Here is a 21245-nt window from a genome sequence, read left to right as displayed (position 1 = left end):
CCTCCCTTCCTTCACTCCTCCTCACCCTTCACTCCCCTCACCCCTTTCCCTCCCTTCCCTCAACCCTCCTCCCCTGCTTCTCACCCATCCCTCCCCCCTCGCTTCCCTCACCCCTCCCCTCACCCTTCACTCTCCCCTTCTCCCCTCCCTTCCCTCAACCCTCCACCCCTGCTTCTCACCCATCCCTCCCCCCTCCCTCGCTTCCCTCACCCCTCCCCTTTCACCCCTCCCCTCACCCTTCACTCTCCCCTTCTCCCCTCCCTTCCCTCACCCCTCCTCCTCACCCCTCGCTCCCCTCACCCCTTTCCCTCCCTTCCCTCAACCCTCCTCCCCGCTTCTCACCCATCCCTCCCCCTCCCTCACTTCCCTCACCCCTCCCCTCTCACCCCTCCCCTCACCCTTCACTCTCCCCTTCTCCCCTCCCTTCCCTCAACCCTCCTCCCCTGCTTCTCACCCATCCCTCCCCCCTCCCTCGCTTCCCTCACCCCTCCCCTCTCACCCCTCCCCTCACCCTTCACTCTCCCCTTCTCCCCTCCCTTCCTTCACCCCTCCTCCTCACCCCTCGCTCCCCTCACCCCTTTCCTTCCCTTCCCTCACCCCTCCTCCTACTCCCTCTCCCCTCCTAACGCTCTCTCTCCCCACAGATATTCGGCAGGGAGAAGGGGAACGGAGAGCCCACTTGGGCCCTGTTGCTGACGGCGGCCATTGCTGAGCTGGGAATCCTCATCGCCTCACTGGACATGGTGGCCCCCATCCTCTCCATGTGAGTGACCCCCCCCAACCTCTCGTCTGTCTCTGACCCTCGCCACTCCTTCAAACCCCTCACCCTGTTCCCCATCAACCATCCTCCCCGACCTCCGACCCTGTTTCTTCCTTCCCAGCCCGAACCCTCCTCTTTCCTCTGCCACCCCCCCCATTGCCTGTACCTTTCACCCTTGACCCTGCCCAACTCTTCCCACTTCCTCTGACCCCACCCTCTTCCATCTGACCCCCTACCCCCTTACCTCTTTCATTGACCCCCTGCCCGTATTTCTGGGATTACTCTCCGCTGACCCCTCTCTCCCCATTTCTGGCATCGCCCTGTGCTCACCATGCTATCTCTCCCACAGGTTCTTCCTGATGTGCTACCTGTTTGTGAACCTGGCCTGTGCCCTGCAGACCCTCCTCCGCACCCCCAACTGGAGGCCTCGCTTCCGATACTACCACTGGTGAGAGGGGAGGGTGGAGGGAGATCAGTGGGGGTGGGGAGGTGAGTGGAGAGTGTTGCCAGAGGGGGAGGGGTTGGCGGGGTGAGGAGGGCAGAGCGGTGGGGCGACTCTGTAGTGTAGAGTTAATGTAACACAATTATAACGGGTCCAATCCCCAACGCTGTCTCTCAGGAACCTGCGCGTTCTCCCCGTGGCCACCTGGATTCTCTCCAGGTGCTTTGCTTTCATCCCACAGCTCAGACGCACAGGTTAGTCGGTTAATTGGTCACGTGGGTGCAATCGGTTGGTACTGGCTCAGTGGGGCAGAATGGCCTGCTACCGTGCCACATCTCTGTTTCCACCTCTCTGTCTGCCAGAGAAAGCAGGATCTCCCAGTGGCCACACATTTTAATTCCACGTCCCATTCCCATTCTGACATGTCTATCCATGGCCTCCTCTACTGTAAAGATGAAGCCACACTCAGGTTGGAGGAACAACACCTTATATTCCGTCTGGGTAGCCTCCAACCTGATGGCATGAACATCGACTTCTCTAACTTCCGCTAATGCCCCACCTCCCCCTCGTACCCCATCCGTTATTTATTTATATACACACATTCTTTCTCTCTCTCTCCTTTTTCTCCCTCTGTCCCTCTCACTACTTGTCCATCCTCTGGGCTTTCCCCCTCCCCCTTTCTTTCCCCCTGGGCCTCCTGTCCCATGATCCTCTCGTATCCCTTTTGCCTATCACCTGTCCAGCTCTTGGCTCCATCCCTCCCTCTCCTGTCTTCTCCCACCATTTCGGATCTCCCCCTCCCCCTCCCCCTCCAACTTTCAAATCTCTTACTACCTCTTCCTTCAGTTAGTCCTGACGAAGGGTCTCGACCCGAAACGTCGACTGTACCTCTTCCTAGAGATGCTGCCTGGCCTGCTGAGTTCACCAGCAACTTTGATGTGCGTTGTTTCCATCTCTGATGTTTTTGCTGCTGGTGAGAGAGGGGAAGGAGTTTCTCCTTCGGGTCAGAACTAGCACAGGGGGACCACTATTGGGGATAGGGTTAACAGGGTGAACCCCACCCCCGGGGTCAGAGTTGACAGGGTGACCTTCCCTCTCTCTCTCTGCAGGAGCCTCTCGTTCCTGGGGATGAGCCTGTGCCTGGCCCTGATGTTCATCTCCTCCTGGTACTACGCCATAGCGGCGATGCTCATCGCCAGCATGATCTACAAGTACATTGAGTTCCAGGGGTGAGTGACGGGGCGGATGGAGGTAGGAGGGGAGGGAGAGGTGCGGACCGTGGTTGGGGAAGGTTGGTTCAGCCATGTGGGTCGACTGCCGGGAAACTGTACCATCAATGTGGCTCAGGGCCTCGGACTCTACATGTGTGTGTTTTATTTGCATGGGTTTTTTTGTGAGCTACTCTGAATGCACTGTGTGCATTTTTCACCTTGGTCCCAGAGGCACCATGTTTTTTTTCCCTGGTTGTATTCACATATGCTTGATTAATAATTAAACTTGATTTGTTTGGATTTGACTTAGCCCAGGGCCTGGCGTCACACTGATGTGGGGTTCATCGATCGGCACAGAGTGACGGGTGGGTGTGATTGGGGCCATGGATATGTGCTGGCTCGCGGGTCGTGGGTCACAGTGGGTTGGCGGAGGGTCACGGATCGGCGTGGGGCCGGGGAGGGGTGGTCAGCGCGGGCCCCATGTTCTGACTGTCACTGACGATCGACTGTCCGCAGGGCGGAGAAGGAATGGGGAGACGGGATCCGCGGTCTCTCCCTCAGTGCGGCCAGGTACGCACTGCTCCGTCTGGAAGAGGGACCGCCCCACACCAAGAATTGGAGGTGAGGGGCGGGAGGAGGGGGGAGGGGGGAGAGGGTGGGAGTGGGGAGAAGAGTGACGGGGAGAGAGGGGAGGAGGGGGAGGGCAGAAATGGGGCAGAGAGGGAGGGGATGGTTTGGATGAAATTCCCACCGCACTGACCTTACTAATGTGACTTTGTCTCTCATTCTCTGTCCCTCCCCTCATCTCATCGGGCTGTCGTCTCCTTTTCCCTCCCCCTCCCCCATCTCCATGCTCTCCCTCCTCCCTCTTTCCCTCCTTCCACTCTCCTCTCTCTTCTCCCTTCCCTTTTCTACCCTCCCTTACCTTCTCCCTTCCACCTTACTCCCGTCTGTCCTCTCTGCCTCCCCTCCACTTTCTTCCCCACCCATCTCCCCCTCCCCCTTCCTTCCACCACCTCTGCCCCTCTGTATCCCTCACCCCCTCCCTTCCCCTCTTCCCCCTCCGCTCCCTTCCTGTTCCCCTCCCTCCCCTCCCCAGACCCCAGCTGCTGGTCCTGCTGAAGCTGGACGAGGACCTGCACGTCAAGTACCCGGGCCTCCTCACCTTTGCGTCGCAGCTGAAGGCGGGCAAGGGTCTCACCATCGTGGGCTCCGTGCTGACCGGCAACTTCCTGCAGAGCTACGGGGAGGCGGCTGCCGCAGAGCAGGTGAGCGGGCCTCCCTCCTCCCTAGCCGACGTGTCCCAATGTCGCTCGGCTCAGAAAGAGACCCTTCAGCCCGACCCATCCATGTTGAGCCACACCTCTCCGATCCACGTAGCTGTACAAGTATCCCTGAAATGTTGTTAATGGACCTGTCTCACCCACTTCCTCTGGTAGCTCGTTCCATAATCCCACATGCAGAACATCCTGTGGGTGAAAGTGATGGCCCTGAGTCCCTAATAAACCTCTCTCCCCCCACCCCTCACCTTTACCCTGTGCCCTCTAGATCTTCATTCCCCAACCCTGCGAGAGAGACTCAGTGCACCCACAAGAGAAAACCTGCAAATGCTGGAAATCGGAACAATATGCACAAAATGCTGAAGGAACTCTTAACGTTGGTCGTGGTGACTTTACACACCTCCGTGTTCCAGGGCAACTCCCAATATTCCAAATCCAGGCTCACCAACGTCTTGTACAACTGCAACATGACTTCCCAACTCCTGTACTCAGTGCCCTGACCACCCTGTCTACCTGCAACCTGACTTTCAGGGGGCCACGTTCTATAATGCTCTCCAGGGTCCTGCTGTTCACCGTGAAAATATAGGAGCAGAATTAGGCCATTCAGCCCATCAATTTCTGCTCCATCATGGCTGATTTACTATCCCTCTCAACCTCATTCTCCTGCCTTCTCCCTGTAACCTTTGACACTCTGACAAATCAAGAACCTATCAATCTCTGTTTTAATTATACCCAAGGACTTGGCCTCCACAGCCATCTGTGGCAATGAATTCTGCAGACTCCCCACCCTCTGCCCTGCAAGTCCCGGGTGGAGACTCAGGAATACTACTTGACTCAGATGTAGAAGGATTCCTCATTGCTGTTTCCGTAACAGTTTTGTTTTGCCAGTCAGGGTTGTTAACCCAACGCTGGAGGACTGGTGGACCACTCTTAGTCCGGCCTCTACCCTTTGACCTGTTTAGCACGGCCGACCATACCAAGACCACAAAGCCCTGACTCCAGCCAGCATCGCTCTCCAGGTCACTGAGGCACGCAAGCCTCCAAACCCTACGACAAGGTTGGGGTCCCCTAGGAGGAGTTGCGGCTGTGCCTGGAATGTATTGAGCGGAGCCCACTACCCTCGGCAGCTTCTTGCATTCCTGTATGTTCGATTTGCTAGACCGTGGTCTAACCAGATGGGGTGTTTCCAACAGTTCATGTGTAGAGGTGTGTTCAGTGACTAGCCAAACCTCCTTAACCTTCGAAGAAAGTAAAGACGCTGGCACGCTTTCCTTATGATTGCTTCGACGTGCTGGGCCTAGGACAGGTCATCCGCTATGTTAACGCCTAGCGATGTAAAGCTGCTGCCCCTCCACAGCCGACCCCCTCGTGCAGACTGCTGCTTTGAATTTGGACGTGAACCACTGCACAGTGTCTTGCTGAACGTCACCCTGATGGTGTGTGTATCTCTCTCTCCCCACCCCCTCTCTCGCCCCCCCGCTCCCCCTCTCTCCCCCTCCCTCCCCTCTCGCCTCTCCCTCTCCCCTCTCTCTCTCCCCCTCTCCCCCCTCTCTCTCCCCCCTCCCCCCTCTCTCTCCCCCCCTCCCCCCTCTCTCTCCCCTCTCCCCCCTCTCTCTCCCCTCTCCCCCTCTCTCTCCCCCTCTCTCTCCCCCTCTCTCTCCCCCTCTCTCTCCCCTCTCTCTCCCCCTCTCTCTCCCCCTCTCTCCCCCCTCTCCCCTCCCCCCCTCCCCCCCTCTCTCCCCCTCTCTCCCCTCTCCCCCCCTCCCCCCCTCTCTCCCCCTCCCCCTCTCTCTCCCCCTCTCTCTCCCCCTCTCTCTCCCCCTCTCCCCCCCTCTCCCCCCTCTCTCTCCCTCCTCTCTCCCCCTCTCTCTCCCTCCTCTCTCCCCTCTCTCCCCCTCTCTCCCCCTCTCTCCCCCCTCTCTCCCCCTCTCTCCCCCTCTCTCCCCCTCTCTCCCTCTCTCCCCTCTCTCCCCCTCTCTCCCCCCTCTCTCCCCCCTCTCTCCCCCCTCTCCCCCCTCTCTCCCCCCCTCTCTCCCCCTCTCTCCCCCTCTCTCCCCCTCTCTCCCCCTCTCTCCCCTCTCTCCCCCTCTCTCCCCCTCTCTCCCCCTCTCTCCCTCTCTCCCCCTCTCTCTTCCCCCTCTCTCTCCCCCTCTCTCCCCCTCTCTCCCCCTCTCTCCCCCTCTCTCTCCCCCTCTCTCTCCCCCTCTCTCTCCCCCTCTCTCTCCCCTCTCTCTCCCTCTCTCCCCCTCTCCCCCCCTCTCTCTCCCCCTCTCTCCCCCTCTCTCCCCCTCTCTCCCCTCTCTCTCCCCCTCTCTCTCTCCCCCTCTCTCTCCCCCCTCCCCCCTCCCCCTCTCTCTCCCTCCTCTCTCCCCCTCTCTCTCCCTCCTCTCTCCCCCTCTCTCCCCCTCTCTCCCCCTCTCTCCCCCTCTCTCCCCCTCTCTCCCCCTCTCTCCCCCTCTCTCCCCCTCTCTCCCCCTCTCTCCCCCTCTCTCCCCCCTCTCCCCCTCTCTCCCTCTCTCTTCCCCCTCTCTCTTCCCCCCTCTCTCTTCCCCCTCTCTCCCCCTCTCTCTTCCCCCCTCTCTCTTCCCCCTCTCTCCCCCTCTCTCCCCCTCTCTCTCCCTCTCTCCCCCTCTCTCCCCCTCTCTCTCCCTCCTCTCTCCCCCTCTCTCTCCCCCTCTCTCTCCCCCTCTCTCCCCCTCTCTCTCCCTCCTCTCTCCCCCTCTCTCTCCCTCCTCTCTCCCCCCTCTCTCCCCCTCTCTCCCCCTCTCTCCCCCCCTCTCCCCCCTCTCTCCCCCTCTCTCCCCCCTCTCTCCCCCCCCTCCCTCCCCCCTCTCCCCCCTCTCTCCCCCCTCTCTCCCCCCTCTCTCCCCTCTCTCCCCCCTCTCTCTCCCCCTCTCTCTCCCCCCTCTCTCTTCCCCCGTCTCTCCCCCCTCTCTCCCCCTCTCTCCCCCTCTCTCTCCCCCCTCTCTCCCCCCTCTCTCTCCCCCCTCTCTCTCCCCCTCTCTCTCCCCTCTACCCCCCCCTCTCTCCCACCCTCTCTCCCCCTCTCTCCCCCCCTCTCCCCCCTCTCTCCCCCCTCTCCCCCTCTCTCTCCCCCCTCTCTCTTCCCCCCTCTCTCCCCCCTCTCCCCCCTCTCTCCCCCTCTCTCTCCCTCCTCTCTCCCCCCTCTCTCTCTCCCTCCTCTCTCCCCCTCTCTCCCCCTCTCTCCCCCCTCTCTCCCCCCTCTCTCCCCCCTCTCTCCCCCTCTCTCCCCCCTCTCCCCCTCTCTCCCCCTCTCCCCCCTCTCTCCCCCTCTCTCTTCCCCCTCTCCCCTCTCTCCCCCTCTCTCCCCCTCTCTCCCCCTCTCTCTCCCTCCTCTCTCCCCCTCTCTCTCCCCCTCTCTCTCCCCCCTCTCTCCCCCCTCCCCCCCTCTCCCCCTCTCTCCCCTCTCTCTCCCCCTCTCTCCCCTCTCTCTCCCCCTCTCTCCCCCTCTCCCCCTCTCTCCCCCTCTCCCCCTCTCCCCCCTCCCCCCTCTCCCCCCTCTCTTTCTCTCCTCTCCCCACTCACAGACCATCAAGTCCCTGATGAGCAGGGAGCGGGTGAAGGGTTTCTGTCAGGTGGTTGTGGCAGCCAAGGTGCGCGAGGGCATCTCCCACCTGATCCAGTCCTGTGGGCTGGGTGGGATGAAGCACAACACTGTGGTGCTGGGCTGGCCCAACTGTTGGAGGCAAAGTGAAGACCCCCGCGCCTGGAAAACCTTCATCGGTGAGTGTCACTCCCCCCCTCCCTCCACACCCCATCTCCCTTTTCCCTGCCTCCCTATCTTCCTTAGCTGCCTCATCCCAATCTCCAAACTCCTTCTTAATCCTCACCCTCCCTTCCTCCTTCCTCACCCTCTCTCCTCTCCCTCCCTCTCTTCCTCCACACCCTCCTCCTCATCCTTTGTCCCAACCCTTGCTCCTTCCTCATCCCCTCCCTACCTGCTCATGCCTCCCTCCCTCCTCTCCCTTCACCTCCCTGTCTCCCTCCTCTCCCTTCACCCCCCTCTCTCCCTCCTCTCCCTTCACCTCCCTGACTCCCTCCTCTCCCTCCTCTCCCTTCACCTCCCTGTCTCCCTCCTCTCCCTTTACCTCTCCATCTCCCTCATCCATCACTTGCCCCGCTTATCCCTCTCTTCCCTCACCCACTCGCCCTTCTTCCCTCGCTGCCCCCAGCCTCCGCCTGTGCTCGAACCGGCCCTCTGACGGCGTCTCTGCTCCCAGGTACGGTGCGAGTGACCACAGCCGCACAGCTGGCCCTGCTGGTGCCCAAGAACATCAGCTTCTTCCCTGGCAACGGGGAGCCTTTCACCGAGGGCACTGTCGACGTCTGGTGGATTGTGCACGATGGGGGGCTGCTCATGTTACTGCCCTTCCTGCTACGCCAGCACAAGGTGAGGGGGTTCGGGGTGCTTAGGATGTGTCACCTGTGGCGGGGGTGGGGTGGGTTCCTCCTCAGTCTGTCTCTCCCAACCTCACCACAACCTTTGGGCTCCACCCAACATCCCTGTCCGTCACTCAAAGTTCAAAGTAAATTTATTATCAAAGTACTCATATACAACCCTGAGATTAGATTAGATTATGAGGACTCGCAGTCATCTTTTATTGTCATTTAGTAATGCATGCATTAAGAAATGATACAATATTCCTCCGGTGTGATATCACAGAAACACAGGACAGACCAAGATTGAAAAACTGACAAAAACCACATAATTATAACAGATAGTTACAACAGTGCAACAATACCATAACTTGATGAAGAACAGACCATGGGCACAGTAAAAAAGTTCAAAGTCTCTCGAAAGTCCCACATCTCACGCAGACGGGAGAAGGAAGAAAACTCTCCCTGCCATGCCCGACCACAGTCCGACTCTGAGTTGTCCGAAAACTTCGAGCTCTGATCAGCTCTCCGACACCGAGTACCGAGCACCATCTCTACCGAACGCTTCGACCCCAGCCTCGGTCGCCAGCAGCAGGCAAAGCTGGGGATTTTAGGGCCTTCACTCTGGAGATTCTTGATCGCACAGTAGCAGCGGCAGCGAACCGGGCATTTCAGAAATTTCTCCCGATGTTCCTCTGCTTCTCACGTCTGTCTCCATCAAATCAGAATTGTCCACGGCTCCTATTTAACAGATACGATATCATTTCACCGGAGAGCTGCGTCGCACCGCCATCTTCTCATCCTGCCTTTAATTTTCTCCCATGGCATCCTCAATAAATCCATAATAAAATAATAACCATAATAGAATCAGTGAAAGACCACGTCGAATTAGGAGTTCAACCAGTGTGCAAAGGACGACAAACTGCAAATACAAATAGACAGAACTATTAATAAATAAAAAAGTATCAGGAACATGAGATGAAGAGTCTTTGAAAGTGAGTCCATAGGTTGTGGGAACAACTCAGTGGTGGGCCGAGTGAAGTTATCCCCTCTGGTTCAAGAGCCTGATGGGTGAGGGGTAATAACTGTTCCTGAACCTGGTGGTGTGGGTCCTGAGGCTCCTGTACCTTCTTCCCGATGGCAGCTGTGAGAAGAGAGCATGGTCTGGGTGCTGGGGGTCCCTGATGATGGATGCTACTTTCTGGCGACCATGATCCATGTAGATGTGCTTCTGGATGGGGAGAGCTTTACCCATGATGGTCTCTCCCCACTCCCCTGTCCTTCTCCCCTCTCCACCCATCTCCCCACACCCCCAGCGGTCTCTTGTCCTCTCCTCTTCCCAACCCAGGTTCCATCACTCTCCATTCCCCCACCCACAGTTTGTCACATGTCATCTATCCCCATCTCCCCCCCCATGCTCTCTCCTTCTGTCCCCACCACCTCCACCCACTGGTCTATCACTCGTCATCTCCTCCCCAACCTCGGCACTCCACTGCCCATCTCTCAGCCCTCTGGTCTTTCACTCTCCATGCTTCCTGTCTCTCCAAATCCTGGTCTCCGCACCCCCAGACTGATCTCTCACCCCGTTCCCCCCACCCCCATGTTGGTCTCTGACTCTCTGTCTCCCCCCTCCCCACCACCAGGTATGGCGGAAGTGCAGTATCCGCATCTTCACGGTGGCCCAAATGGAGGACAACAGCATCCAGATGAAGGCAGACTTGGCCACCTTCCTGTACCACCTGCGCATCGAGGCCCAGGTCGAGGTGGTGGAGATGGTGAGTGCCTGCTTGTGGGAGAGGGAGTGGCCGAGATGTTTCCGAGGACAGTGCGATCAGGGAGGGTCCTGCTGACATTCTAGGGAGTGCGGAGATCAGAGGGGAGGTGTAGCTGGGATCATTGGAAGGACATTAAGGTGGGTAAGTCTTCAGGACCAGATGGGATCTACCACAAGGATACTGAGAGAGGATAGAGATTGTGGGGGCCTTGACAGAGATCTTCAGGCTCTCCTTAGCCTGTAGAGGTGAGGCTCAAGAGGAATAAAGAGTCGCTAATGTTGTTCCTTTATTCCAGAAGGGAAACAGGGATAATTCTGGAAACCACAGACTGGTGGATCTCTGTCAGTGGTGGGGAGGTTACCAGAGAGGCTTCTTAGGGATCGGTTTGATGAGCAGTTGGGAAACCAGGGCTTTGTGTTGGACAGGTTGTGGTTGAGTTCTTCGAGGAGATGATGAAGGTAGAGCTTTGGATGTTGTCTACATGGACAACATGGTCCCTCATGGGAGGCTCATCCAGAAGATTAAGATGCACGAGATTCATGGTCAGTTGGCTGTCTGGGTTCCGAGTTGGCTTGTCCATTGAAGACAGAGGATAGTAGTCGATGGGACTTATTCTGGCTGGAGGTGTGTGACCACTGGTGTTCCACAGGGACCTGTGCTGGGTCCTCAGCTCTTTGAGATAAAAGTTCAAGTTCAAAGTTCAAAGTACATTTCTTTTGAAATCTTTTTATTATTATTATCCAAAATTAACATGAGTACATCGAAGTAAGCAACACTTACAACGTCTCAAGAAAAAAAACACTATTTTAAAGATACAAAAAATTTTGGTGACAAAAAAAAAGAAAAATAAAACCCTACTAAGCAAGAAAAAGTGAGAAAAAAATCCCCATTAGGTGTTTAACCCTGGAGCCATGCGTCATACTAAAAGCTTCTAAAGATAAACATCAAACCGGCAGCAAGAAAAAAAATGTACCAAAAATTTACAATTAGATCGTGGAGGAAATCTATCAATCAACTCAAATGATAGTAACGAGCCCCATCTTTTCTCAAGATCAAATAAAGGTTCAAAGGTTCAGCTTCTAATTTTCTCCAAACTAAGACATCGCATCACTTGGGACAACCATTGTGACAAAGTGGGAGCTGATGTGTCCTTCCACTTCAACAAAATGGCCCTCCTAGCTATCAGTGTAACAAATGCAATAACATGTTGGTCAGACACAGAGATACTGTGGATAAAGTACATTTATTATCAAAGTATACCATATACAACCTTGAGATTTGTCTTCTTGCAGGCAGCCACAAAACAAAGAAACCCGATAGAACCTTTTAAAAATAAAACCACATAACAAAGACTGTCAGACTCCCGATACTTGGTAAAAAAGAATGAATCATTGTGCAAACAATGAAAAAAGTACACAAATAACACACAGAATATTAACCGCTGAATCCCCAAAAGTGAGGCGACAGCCACAAAGACAGTTCAGCACTGAGGCGAGTGAAGCCCATCCAGGAGCCCAATGGCTGCAGGCCACAGCTACGGAAGCAGTTCAGGGCTGAGCTGAGCCCAATGGCTGCAGGCCACAGCTATGGAACCAGTTCAGGGCTGAGCTGAGCCCAATGGCTGCAGGCCACAGCTATGGAAGCAGTTCAGGGCTGAGCTGAGCCCAATGGCTGCAGGCCACAGCTACGGAAGCAGTTCAGGGCTGAGCTGAGCCCAATGGCTGCAGGCCACAGCTACGGAAGCAGTTCAGGGCTGAGCTGAGCCCAATGGCTGCAGGCCACAGTCACAGAGCCAGTTCAGGGCTGAGCTGAGCCCAATGGCTGCAGGCCACAGCTACGGAAGCAGTTCAGGGCTGAGCTGAGCCCAATGGCTGCAGGCCACAGCTACGGAAGCAGTTCAGGGCTGAGCTGAGCCCAATGGCTGCAGGCCACAGCTATGGAACCAGTTCAGGGCTGAGCTGAGCCCAATGGCTGCAGGCCACAGTCACAGAGCCAGTTCAGGGCTGAGCTGAGCCCAATGGCTGCAGGCCACAGCTACGGAACCAGTTCAGGGCTGAGCTGAGCCCAATGGCTGCAGGCCACAGCTACGGAAGCAGTTCAGGGCTGAGCTGAGCCCAATGGCTGCAGGCCACAGCTATGGAACCAGTTAAGGGCTGAGCTGAGCCCAATGGCTGTAGGCCACAGCTACGGAACCAGTTCAGGGCTGAGCTGAGCCCAATGGCTGCAGGCCACAGTCACAGAGCCAGTTCAGGGCTGAGCTGAGCCCAATGGCTGTAGGCCACAGCTACGGAACCAGTTCAGGGCTGAGCTGAGCCCAATGGCTGCAGGCCACAGTCACAGAGCCAGTTCAGGGCTGAGCTGAGCCCAATGGCTGCAGGCCACAGCTACGGAAGCAGTTCAGGGCTGAGCTGAGCCCAATGGCTGCAGGCCACAGCTACGGAAGCAGTTCAGGGCTGAGCTGAGCCCAATGGCTGCAGGCCACAGCTACGGAAGCAGTTCAGGGCTGAGCTGAGCCCAATGGCTGCAGGCCACAGCTACGGAAGCAGTTCAGGGCTGAGCTGAGCCCAATGGCTGCAGGCCACAGCTACGGAAGCAGTTCAGGGCTGAGCTGAGCCCAATGGCTGCAGGCCACAGCTACGGAAGCAGTTCAGGGCTGAGCTGAGCCCAATGGCTGCAGGCCACAGTCACAGAGCCAGTTCAGGGCTGAGCTGAGCCCAATGGCTGCAGGCCACAGCTATGGAACCAGTTCAGGGCTGAGCTGAGCCCAATGGCTGCAGGCCACAGCTACGGAAGCAGTTCAGGGCTGAGCTGAGCCCAATGGCTGCAGGCCACAGCTACGGAAGCAGTTCAGGGCTGAGCTGAGCCCAATGGCTGCAGGCCACAGCTATGGAACCAGTTCAGGGCTGAGCTGAGCCCAATGGCTGCAGGCCACAGTCACAGAGCCAGTTCAGGGCTGAGCTGAGCCCAATGGCTGCAGGCCACAGCTATGGAACCAGTTCAGGGCTGAGCTGAGCCCAATGGCTGCAGGCCACAGCTACGGAACCAGTTCAGGGCTGAGCTGAGCCCAATGGCTGCAGGCCACAGTCACAGAGCCAGTTCAGGGCTGAGCTGAGCCCAATGGCTGCAGGCCACAGCTACGGAAGCAGTTCAGGGCTGAGCTGAGCCCAATGGCTGCAGGCCACAGCTACGGAAGCAGTTCAGGGCTGAGCTGAGCCCAATGGCTGCAGGCCACAGCTACGGAAGCAGTTCAGGGCTGAGCTGAGCCCAATGGCTGCAGGCCACAGTCACAGAGCCAGTTCAGGGCTGAGCTGAGCCCAATGGCTGCAGGCCACAGCTATGGAACCAGTTCAGGGCTGAGCTGAGCCCAATGGCTGCAGGCCACAGCTACGGAAGCAGTTCAGGGCTGAGCTGAGCCCAATGGCTGCAGGCCACAGCTACGGAAGCAGTTCAGGGCTGAGCTGAGCCCAATGGCTGCAGGCCACAGTCACAGAGCCAGTTCAGGGCTGAGCTGAGCCCAATGGCTGCAGGCCACAGCTACGGAAGCAGTTCAGGGCTGAGCTGAGCCCAATGGCTGCAGGCCACAGCTACGGAAGCAGTTCAGGGCTGAGCTGAGCCCAATGGCTGCAGGCCACAGCTACGGAAGCAGTTCAGGGCTGAGCTGAGCCCAATGGCTGCAGGCCACAGTCACAGAGCCAGTTCAGGGCTGAGCTGAGCCCAATGGCTGCAGGCCACAGCTATGGAACCAGTTCAGGGCTGAGCTGAGCCCAATGGCTGCAGGCCACAGCTACGGAAGCAGTTCAGGGCTGAGCTGAGCCCAATGGCTGCAGGCCACAGCTACGGAAGCAGTTCAGGGCTGAGCTGAGCCCAATGGCTGCAGGCCACAGCTATGGAACCAGTTCAGGGCTGAGCTGAGCCCAATGGCTGCAGGCCACAGTCACAGAGCCAGTTCAGGGCTGAGCTGAGCCCAATGGCTGCAGGCCACAGCTATGGAACCAGTTCAGGGCTGAGCTGAGCCCAATGGCTGCAGGCCACAGCTACGGAACCAGTTCAGGGCTGAGCTGAGCCCAATGGCTGCAGGCCACAGTCACAGAGCCAGTTCAGGGCTGAGCTGAGCCCAATGGCTGCAGGCCACAGCTACGGAAGCAGTTCAGGGCTGAGCTGAGCCCAATGGCTGCAGGCCACAGCTACGGAAGCAGTTCAGGGCTGAGCTGAGCCCAATGGCTGCAGGCCACAGCTACGGAAGCAGTTCAGGGCTGAGCTGAGCCCAATGGCTGCAGGCCACAGCTACGGAAGCAGTTCAGGGCTGAGCTGAGCCCAATGGCTGCAGGCCACAGCTATGGAACCAGTTCAGGGCTGAGCTGAGCCCAATGGCTGCAGGCCACAGCTACGGAAGCAGTTCAGGGCTGAGCTGAGCCCAATGGCTGCAGGCCACAGCTACGGAAGCAGTTCAGGGCTGAGCTGAGCCCAATGGCTGCAGGCCACAGTCACAGAGCCAGTTCAGGGCTGAGCTGAGCCCAATGGCTGCAGGCCACAGCTACGGAAGCAGTTCAGGGCTGAGCTGAGCCCAATGGCTGCAGGCCACAGCTACGGAAGCAGTTCAGGGCTGAGCTGAGCCCAATGGCTGCAGGCCACAGCTATGGAACCAGTTCAGGGCTGAGCTGAGCCCAATGGCTGCAGGCCACAGCTACGGAAGCAGTTCAGGGCTGAGCTGAGCCCAATGGCTGCAGGCCACAGCTACGGAAGCAGTTCAGGGCTGAGCTGAGCCCAATGGCTGCAGGCCACAGCTATGGAACCAGTTCAGGGCTGAGCTGAGCCCAATGGCTGCAGGCCACAGCTACGGAAGCAGTTCAGGGCTGAGCTGAGCCCAATGGCTGCAGGCCACAGCTACGGAAGCAGTTCAGGGCTGAGCTGAGCCCAATGGCTGCAGGCCACAGCTATGGAACCAGTTCAGGGCTGAGCTGAGCCCAATGGCTGCAGGCCACAGTCACAGAGCCAGTTCAGGGCTGAGCTGAGCCCAATGGCTGCAGGCCACAGCTACGGAACCAGTTCAGGGCTGAGCTGAGCCCAATGGCTGCAGGCCACAGCTACGGAACCAGTTCAGGGCTGAGCTGAGCCCAATGGCTGCAGGCCACAGTCACAGAGCCAGTTCAGGGCTGAGCTGAGCCCAATGGCTGCAGGCCACAGCTACGGAAGCAGTTCAGGGCTGAGCTGAGCCCAATGGCTGCAGGCCACAGCTACGGAACCAGTTCAGGGCTGAGCTGAGCCCAATGGCTGCAGGCCACAGTCACAGAGCCAGTTCAGGGCTGAGCTGAGCCCAATGGCTGCAGGCCACAGCTGCAGAACCCGTTCAGCACTGAGTCGAATGAAGCTCCAGGTGGCAGGGCAACAACTGCTTCCAAACCCAGTGGTATGGGGCCCAAGACTCCTGCACCTCCCGCACGATGGTAGCAGCGAGAAGAGGAGAATGGTCAAATGCAGGCAGACAGCGCTGAACATCTGTTCATTTTCTGCTCTTGTTCCCGACAATTTTAATCTTGCTCGCCGCTCTCATCGGCGCAGAGTAAAAGAGCTGACGGGTTTGCCTTCCGCTATCAGGCCTTGACACTGCATCCACCCCCAGCGTTGGCCACCCCAGCCGTACCTGCACACTCCAGAGCCTAGTTGGCCGAAACCCCCAGGAGATCGCAAAAGCGCCAGATCATTTAGTTGGTTCAAAAGAACTTGCTTAAAAAGGAAATTGCAGACTGCAGCAATCACAGTTCAGAAGTATGTCTACTAGAGTATCTAGTAGTTTTGTAAGCTGTTTGCAAAACATCGCCGTAGGTCACTGGTGGCATTTATATGAAATATGAATGACCTGGATGAAAATGTACAGTAGTTGGGGGGGTTACTAAGTTTGCACGTGACACAACGATTGGTGGTGTTGTGGACAGTGGGTGTGAACTGCTAAAGAATATATCGGGACAGAAATGGGCAGAGAAATGGCGGATGCTGCTTAATCCAGCCAAATATGAGGTGTTGCATCTTGGGGAGATCAAACGTAAAGGGACAAAACACAGAATCCTTAAGAGTGTTGATATACAGAGGGGTCTTGGTGTCCAAGTCCACATTTCCCTGAAAGTGGCCTTTCAGGTTGACAGAGTGTTATCGAAGCATGTAACTTGCTTGCCTTTAGTAGTTGGGTCATTGGGAAGTTACGTTGCAGCTTTATAAATCTGTATCTGGATATTGCATTCAGCCCCAGAAGCCCCATCATAGGAAAGTCATGGGAGCTCTGGAGAGGCTGCAGGAGAGGTTCACCAGGATGATGCCTGGATTAGAGGGCAGAAGCAATAAGGAAAGGTTGGACAAACTTGAGTTGTTTTCTTTGGAGCGGTGCGGGCGGAAAGAAGACCTGATAGAGGTTTATAAGATTATGAGAGGCAGAGGTGAGAGGTATTTTTTCTCCAGGGTGGAAACGTCTAATCCCAGAGGGCGTGCAGATAAGGTGAGGAGATAAGTTCTAAGGAGATGTGTGGGGCAAGATTTTTTAGTCCAAGATGGTGGGTGAGTGCTTGGGTTGCACTGCCAGGGGTGGGTAGTGGAGGCAGGTATGATAGAGCGATCACAAAAGGCTCTTAGAGAGGCGTGTGGCTGTGCAGGGAGTGGAGGCATAAGGGGTTAATTTAGTTTGACACTGTGGTCAGTACCTACATTGTGGGCCAAAGGGCCAGTTCCTGCCCTGCACCGTCCTGCGTTCTGACTCCTCTGTCCTCCCAACCCAGCACGATAGCGATATTTCAGCCTACACCTACGAGAGGACGCTGATGATGGAGCAGCGATCCCAGATGTTGCGCCAGATGAGGCTGTCGAAAACTGAAAGAGACCGAGAGGTAACGTCCCACAGATCAGGCCTGCCACACCTACCTTCACATCTTATGTCCCACACCAGCTTGTGTACGTAGGGGGCTCGGGTGGGCTGGGTACCCAAAGTAATATACCCGGGAGCGGGTTACAGGTTGGGATCTGATCCAGAGGTTCGGGGATTTTTATATAGAATAACAGATCCCTGGGAGTTGGTTACAGACGGGGATCTGATCCAGGAGTTCAGCAGGGTTTATATAGGGAATAACAGATCCCCGGGAGTTGGTTACAGACTGGGATCTGATCCAGGGGTTCAGGGGGGTTTATATAGGGAATAACAGATCCCTGGGAGTGGGTTACAGACTGGGATCTGATCCGGGGGTTCAGGGGAGTTTATATAGGGAATAACAGATCCCCGAGAGTTGGTTACAGACTGGGATCTGATCCAGGGGTTCAGAGGGGTTTATATAGGGAATAACAGATCCCCGGGAGCAGATTATAGGCTTGGATCTAATTCAGGGGTTCACAGGTTAGAGATAGAATAACAGATCCCCGGGAGTGGGTTACAGTTTGGGATCTGATCCGGGTGTTTGGGGGGGTTTATATATAGAATAACAGATCTCCGGGAGTGGGTTACAGGCTGGGATCTGAGCCGGGTGTTTGGGGGGTTTATATATAGAATAACAGATCTCCGGGAGTGGGTTACAGGCTGGGATCTGATCCAGGAGTTCCGGGGTGGGGGGTTGGTGTGGGTGGGTGCGGGTGTTTAGGTAAGTTTTGTGCCCGGACTGAGCGATCGTTAAACAAGTCTCTCTCCTCAGGGAATCACCAGCTCCTTCAGCAGTCTGCCTGTCCCACAAGTCAGTACACGTTTTACCTCGCTCTCCGCTTTTCGCTGTGTTGACCAGTAGTTGGTCGGGGGTTGTGTGTTGTGGGGTGGGAGTTGTACGCCAGCTTGTTGTACCTCGTTTTAGTTCTCTGTCCAGCTGCTGGTAGTGTTAGAACTTTGCTTTCTGCTCCTGCTTGCTTCATCCTGTTGGTTCATATTTTTTAATTTGTGTTGTGTGTGTGTGTGTGAGAGAGAGAGAGAGAGAGAGTGTATGCACACACTCACTCTAACAATACAGACCTCTTATCCCACAACACTGAGTCCCTCCCTCCCTCCCTCCCCCACGGCCTCTCCTCCCCTCCTCATCCCTCGCTCTATCCCCACAATCCCTCCTCCTGGTCCAGGTTCACTGCTGTCTAACCCCTGCCTCCCCCCCCCAGGCGCAGCTGGTAAAGGATCGGAACTCGACGCTGCGGCTGGCCAGCCTGGGCTCCGACGAGGAGGACGAGGCTGACGGAATTCCCGACCGGATCCAGATGACCTGGACCCGGGACCGGTACCAGGAACCGCAGTGGAGCCGATGCCAGACCCCCGATGGCTTCCGGGACCTGATGGACATCCGCCCGTGAGTCCGGTGGGAGGGCAGGGAGAGCTGGGGGGGTGGGGTGGAGAGAAAGAGGGAGGGGAGGAAGGAGGGGGAGGTGGGGAGTGGTAGGAAAGGGGAGAGCCAGGGTGGACTGTAGCGTCTTGACGTGTAAAGGATGCCATTGTCCGCAGTGACCACTCCAATGTCCGGCGGATGCACACGGCGGTCCGGTTGAACGAGGTCATCGTCAACAAATCCCACGACGCACGGCTGGTTCTGCTCAACATGCCAGGCCCCCCAAGGAACAGCGACGGTGATGAGAACTGTATCCTCCCTGTGGCTGCTGGGGTAGTGGGTCTGCAAGTGAGGAGGGGGGTGGGGGTTGGTTGTTTTCTGTGGAGTGCTGCAGACTGAGGGGAGATCTAATAGAGGTTTATGAGATGATGAGAGGCAGAGATAGAGTGGGCTGAGTAAAACGTCTAATACCAGAGGGCATACATTGAAGGTGAGAGGGGGTAGGTTCAATTGGGAATGTGAGGGTTAAGTTTTTTTACTCAGAGAGTGGTGGATGCCTGGAATGTGCTGCCTGGTATGGTGGTGGAGACAAGTACATTAGAGGCTTTTAAGAGACATTTTGGATAGGCACGTGGATGTGAGGAAGGTGGAGGGACATGGACATGGTGTAGGTAGGAGGGATTAGTGTTTGGGTGTTTTTGATTTGTTTTTCAGGTGGTTCAGCACAACATTGTGGGCTGAATGGCCTGTTCCTGTGCTGTACTCTCTTCTCCTTTTATCCGACCGTCGCCTTTGGCGATGATCTTTGCATCCTCACAGGCCTCGGGAGGAGTACTGGAAGATTGGAGGGTGGCAAATGTTACTCCTTTGTTGAAGAAAGGTCATGGGGATAATGCTGGCAATTACAGTGAGTCTTACATCAGTGAAATGTAGACTGTTGCAGAGGATTCTTAGAGACAGGATTTACAAGCATTTGGAGAAGTGTAGGCTGATTAGGGACTGTGTGTCTGTGTCTGCCATAAGATAGAGGGTCAGAGTTAGGACGTTTCCCTCCCTCTGCTTCCCTGTTCAATCACTGCAGATTTTCTTTTTCAAACCCCATTCTCCTACCTTTTCCCCCACTTCCCGATCAAGAACCCATCAATCTCTGCCCTAAACACACCGAATGACTCGGCCTCCATAGCTTTCTCTGGCCACAGCTTAACTATCCTCTGAAGAAATCCCTCAACTCAGTCCTGAAAGGGTCGTCCCTCCATCCTGAGTCTGTGCCCGTGGATCCTGGAGTCTCTCCCCTGCTGATGGAGACAAAGTCTCCATGCCCACCCCTATCTCCCACCAAACAAAGGACCCAGCTCACACCGGGGTTGGGCACGCAACACAGAAACTGGCTCCCGCCATTGGACACCTCACATTCCAAAGCACCCGTCATCTCTAAACACAGAAAGACCATTACGTTAGCAGTGAAACCTTTCCCAGGGTGTTACACTATAAATTGCAAAATAATTAAATGGTGTAAAAGGTACTGTTCGAGGACCATTCAGAGGGGAAGAAGCTGTTCCTGAATTGTTGAGTGTGTGCCTTCCTGATGGTGGTCACAAATAGAGGGCGTCTGCTGGATGGTGAGGGTCCCTAGGGATGGATGCTGTGCTCTTGAGGTAGCGCCTCGATGGCGGGGAGGGTCGGACCGGCGATGGAACGGGCAGAGTGTACAACCCCCTGTGACCTCGTGTGATCTTGTACATCAGAGGCTCCAAAGCAGACAGCAATGATGCAACCAGTCCTAGAGCTCTGCACTCTGTATCGGTAGAAGTTTGGAAAGGCCCTGGGTGGGGGGACGGGGTCGCGCGTGTGAGTGTGCGCGCGCACGCGCATACAGGTGCGTGTTCTGTGCTTCAGATGGGATGGGCGCCCAGGGCAGACTTCCCCTCCCTTTCCTTGACCTTCCCACCAGACATGGAGTTCCTGGAGGTGCTGACCGAGGGACTGGAGCGCGTGCTGCTGGTCCGAGGAGGGGGCTGCGAGGTTATCACCATCTACTCCTAGCCCCACCCCACCCTCGGCACACAGCAAGATCCCAGCACCGGCTGGACCGGGCCATGGAAGGGGCTGTGGTGGTGGTGGCGGGGGAGACACTTACTGGGTAGGGAGATGGGGAAGAGTGAGGGAGGGGGAAGATTGGGCGGGGAGAGATGGGAAAAGGAGAGGTGATGAACGGAGAGTTGGGGAGAGGGAAGGAGAATGTGGGAGGAGGGAGGAGAGGGAGCTGAGTGCGGGGGAAGGGGAGAGTGAGGGAGGGTAGGTAAAGTGGAGGTAGTGGGGGGAGGGGATATTGGAGGGGAAGTGAGGGGTGTGGGGTCAGAGAGGAAGTTTGGGGAGGGGAGTTTGGGTCAGGACTGGCCTCTTAGCTCCATCTCCTCACTCCACCCTCCTCCATCTCCTCGTTCAGCCCTGGGTTTTCAGGGTTTGGAGTTTGGGAGTCAGGGGTCAGGAGTCAAAACTGGGTGGGGTTCAGGGGTCAGAGGTTCTCTTGGAGTCCAATAAAAACTTGATGAACACTGGCTGACTGTTGTGACTGCTCTTTCTTCACTGGTCTGGGTCATAGAGAAATGCAACACAAAAACAGGTCTTCAATGAAACATTATTCTGCCTAGTCTCATCGATCCATAGCCCTCCATAACACTCCCATCCATGTACCTGTCCACGCTTCCCATGAACCCACATCCACCACCTCTGCTGGCAGCTCGTTTCACCACACAAGGAGTGGAGAGGTTACTCTTAAACATTTCACCCTTCACCCCTTAACCCATGACCTCAGTTCTATTTTCACCCAACCTCAGTGGAGAAATCCTGCTTGCATTTTCCCAACCTATACCCCTCATAATTTTGTATACCTCTAGCAAATCTCCCCTCATTCTCCTACGCTCTACAGTCCTGGCAACATCCTTCTAAATTTTCTCTGTACTCTTTCAACCTTATTGACATCTTTCCTGTAGGTAGGTGACCAGAAACCCACACACAGTACTCCAAATCTGGCTTCACCAATATCTTCAACAACTTCAACATAACTCCTGTACTCTATCCAGTGGATTCTGGCCAATTGGGACAA

General features: G+C 56.4%; 1 protein-coding gene across 3 annotated transcripts in view; it reads left to right on the top strand.

The window, feature by feature from the left end:
• Nucleotides 1–20320, top strand: part of LOC134352676 (solute carrier family 12 member 6-like) — a 43408-nt gene extending 23088 nt beyond the window's left edge. Inside the window, exons 14-26 of one of the 3 annotated variants that reach the window (XM_063060053.1) lie at nucleotides 645–763; nucleotides 1110–1208; nucleotides 2312–2431; nucleotides 2930–3034; nucleotides 3513–3681; nucleotides 7242–7437; nucleotides 7935–8104; nucleotides 9735–9866; nucleotides 16631–16738; nucleotides 17531–17569; nucleotides 17979–18163; nucleotides 18316–18449; nucleotides 20091–20320. In XM_063060053.1, the coding sequence (XP_062916123.1) occupies nucleotides 645–763; nucleotides 1110–1208; nucleotides 2312–2431; nucleotides 2930–3034; nucleotides 3513–3681; nucleotides 7242–7437; nucleotides 7935–8104; nucleotides 9735–9866; nucleotides 16631–16738; nucleotides 17531–17569; nucleotides 17979–18163; nucleotides 18316–18449; nucleotides 20091–20182 (1668 nt within the window). In that variant the 3' untranslated portion in view covers nucleotides 20183–20320. The remainder of the gene's footprint in view (nucleotides 1–644; nucleotides 764–1109; nucleotides 1209–2311; nucleotides 2432–2929; nucleotides 3035–3512; nucleotides 3682–7241; nucleotides 7438–7934; nucleotides 8105–9734; nucleotides 9867–16630; nucleotides 16739–17530; nucleotides 17570–17978; nucleotides 18164–18315; nucleotides 18450–20090) is intronic. The other 2 variants (XM_063060052.1, XM_063060054.1) reach the window with 2 other exon arrangements.
• The last annotated feature ends 925 nt before the right edge of the window (nucleotides 20321–21245 follow it).

This window comes from Mobula hypostoma, chromosome 10, assembly GCF_963921235.1.
Source record: "Mobula hypostoma chromosome 10, sMobHyp1.1, whole genome shotgun sequence".
Taxonomy (NCBI): Eukaryota; Metazoa; Chordata; class Chondrichthyes; order Myliobatiformes; family Myliobatidae; genus Mobula; species Mobula hypostoma.
This window is presented reverse-complemented; position numbering and strand designations above follow the sequence as displayed.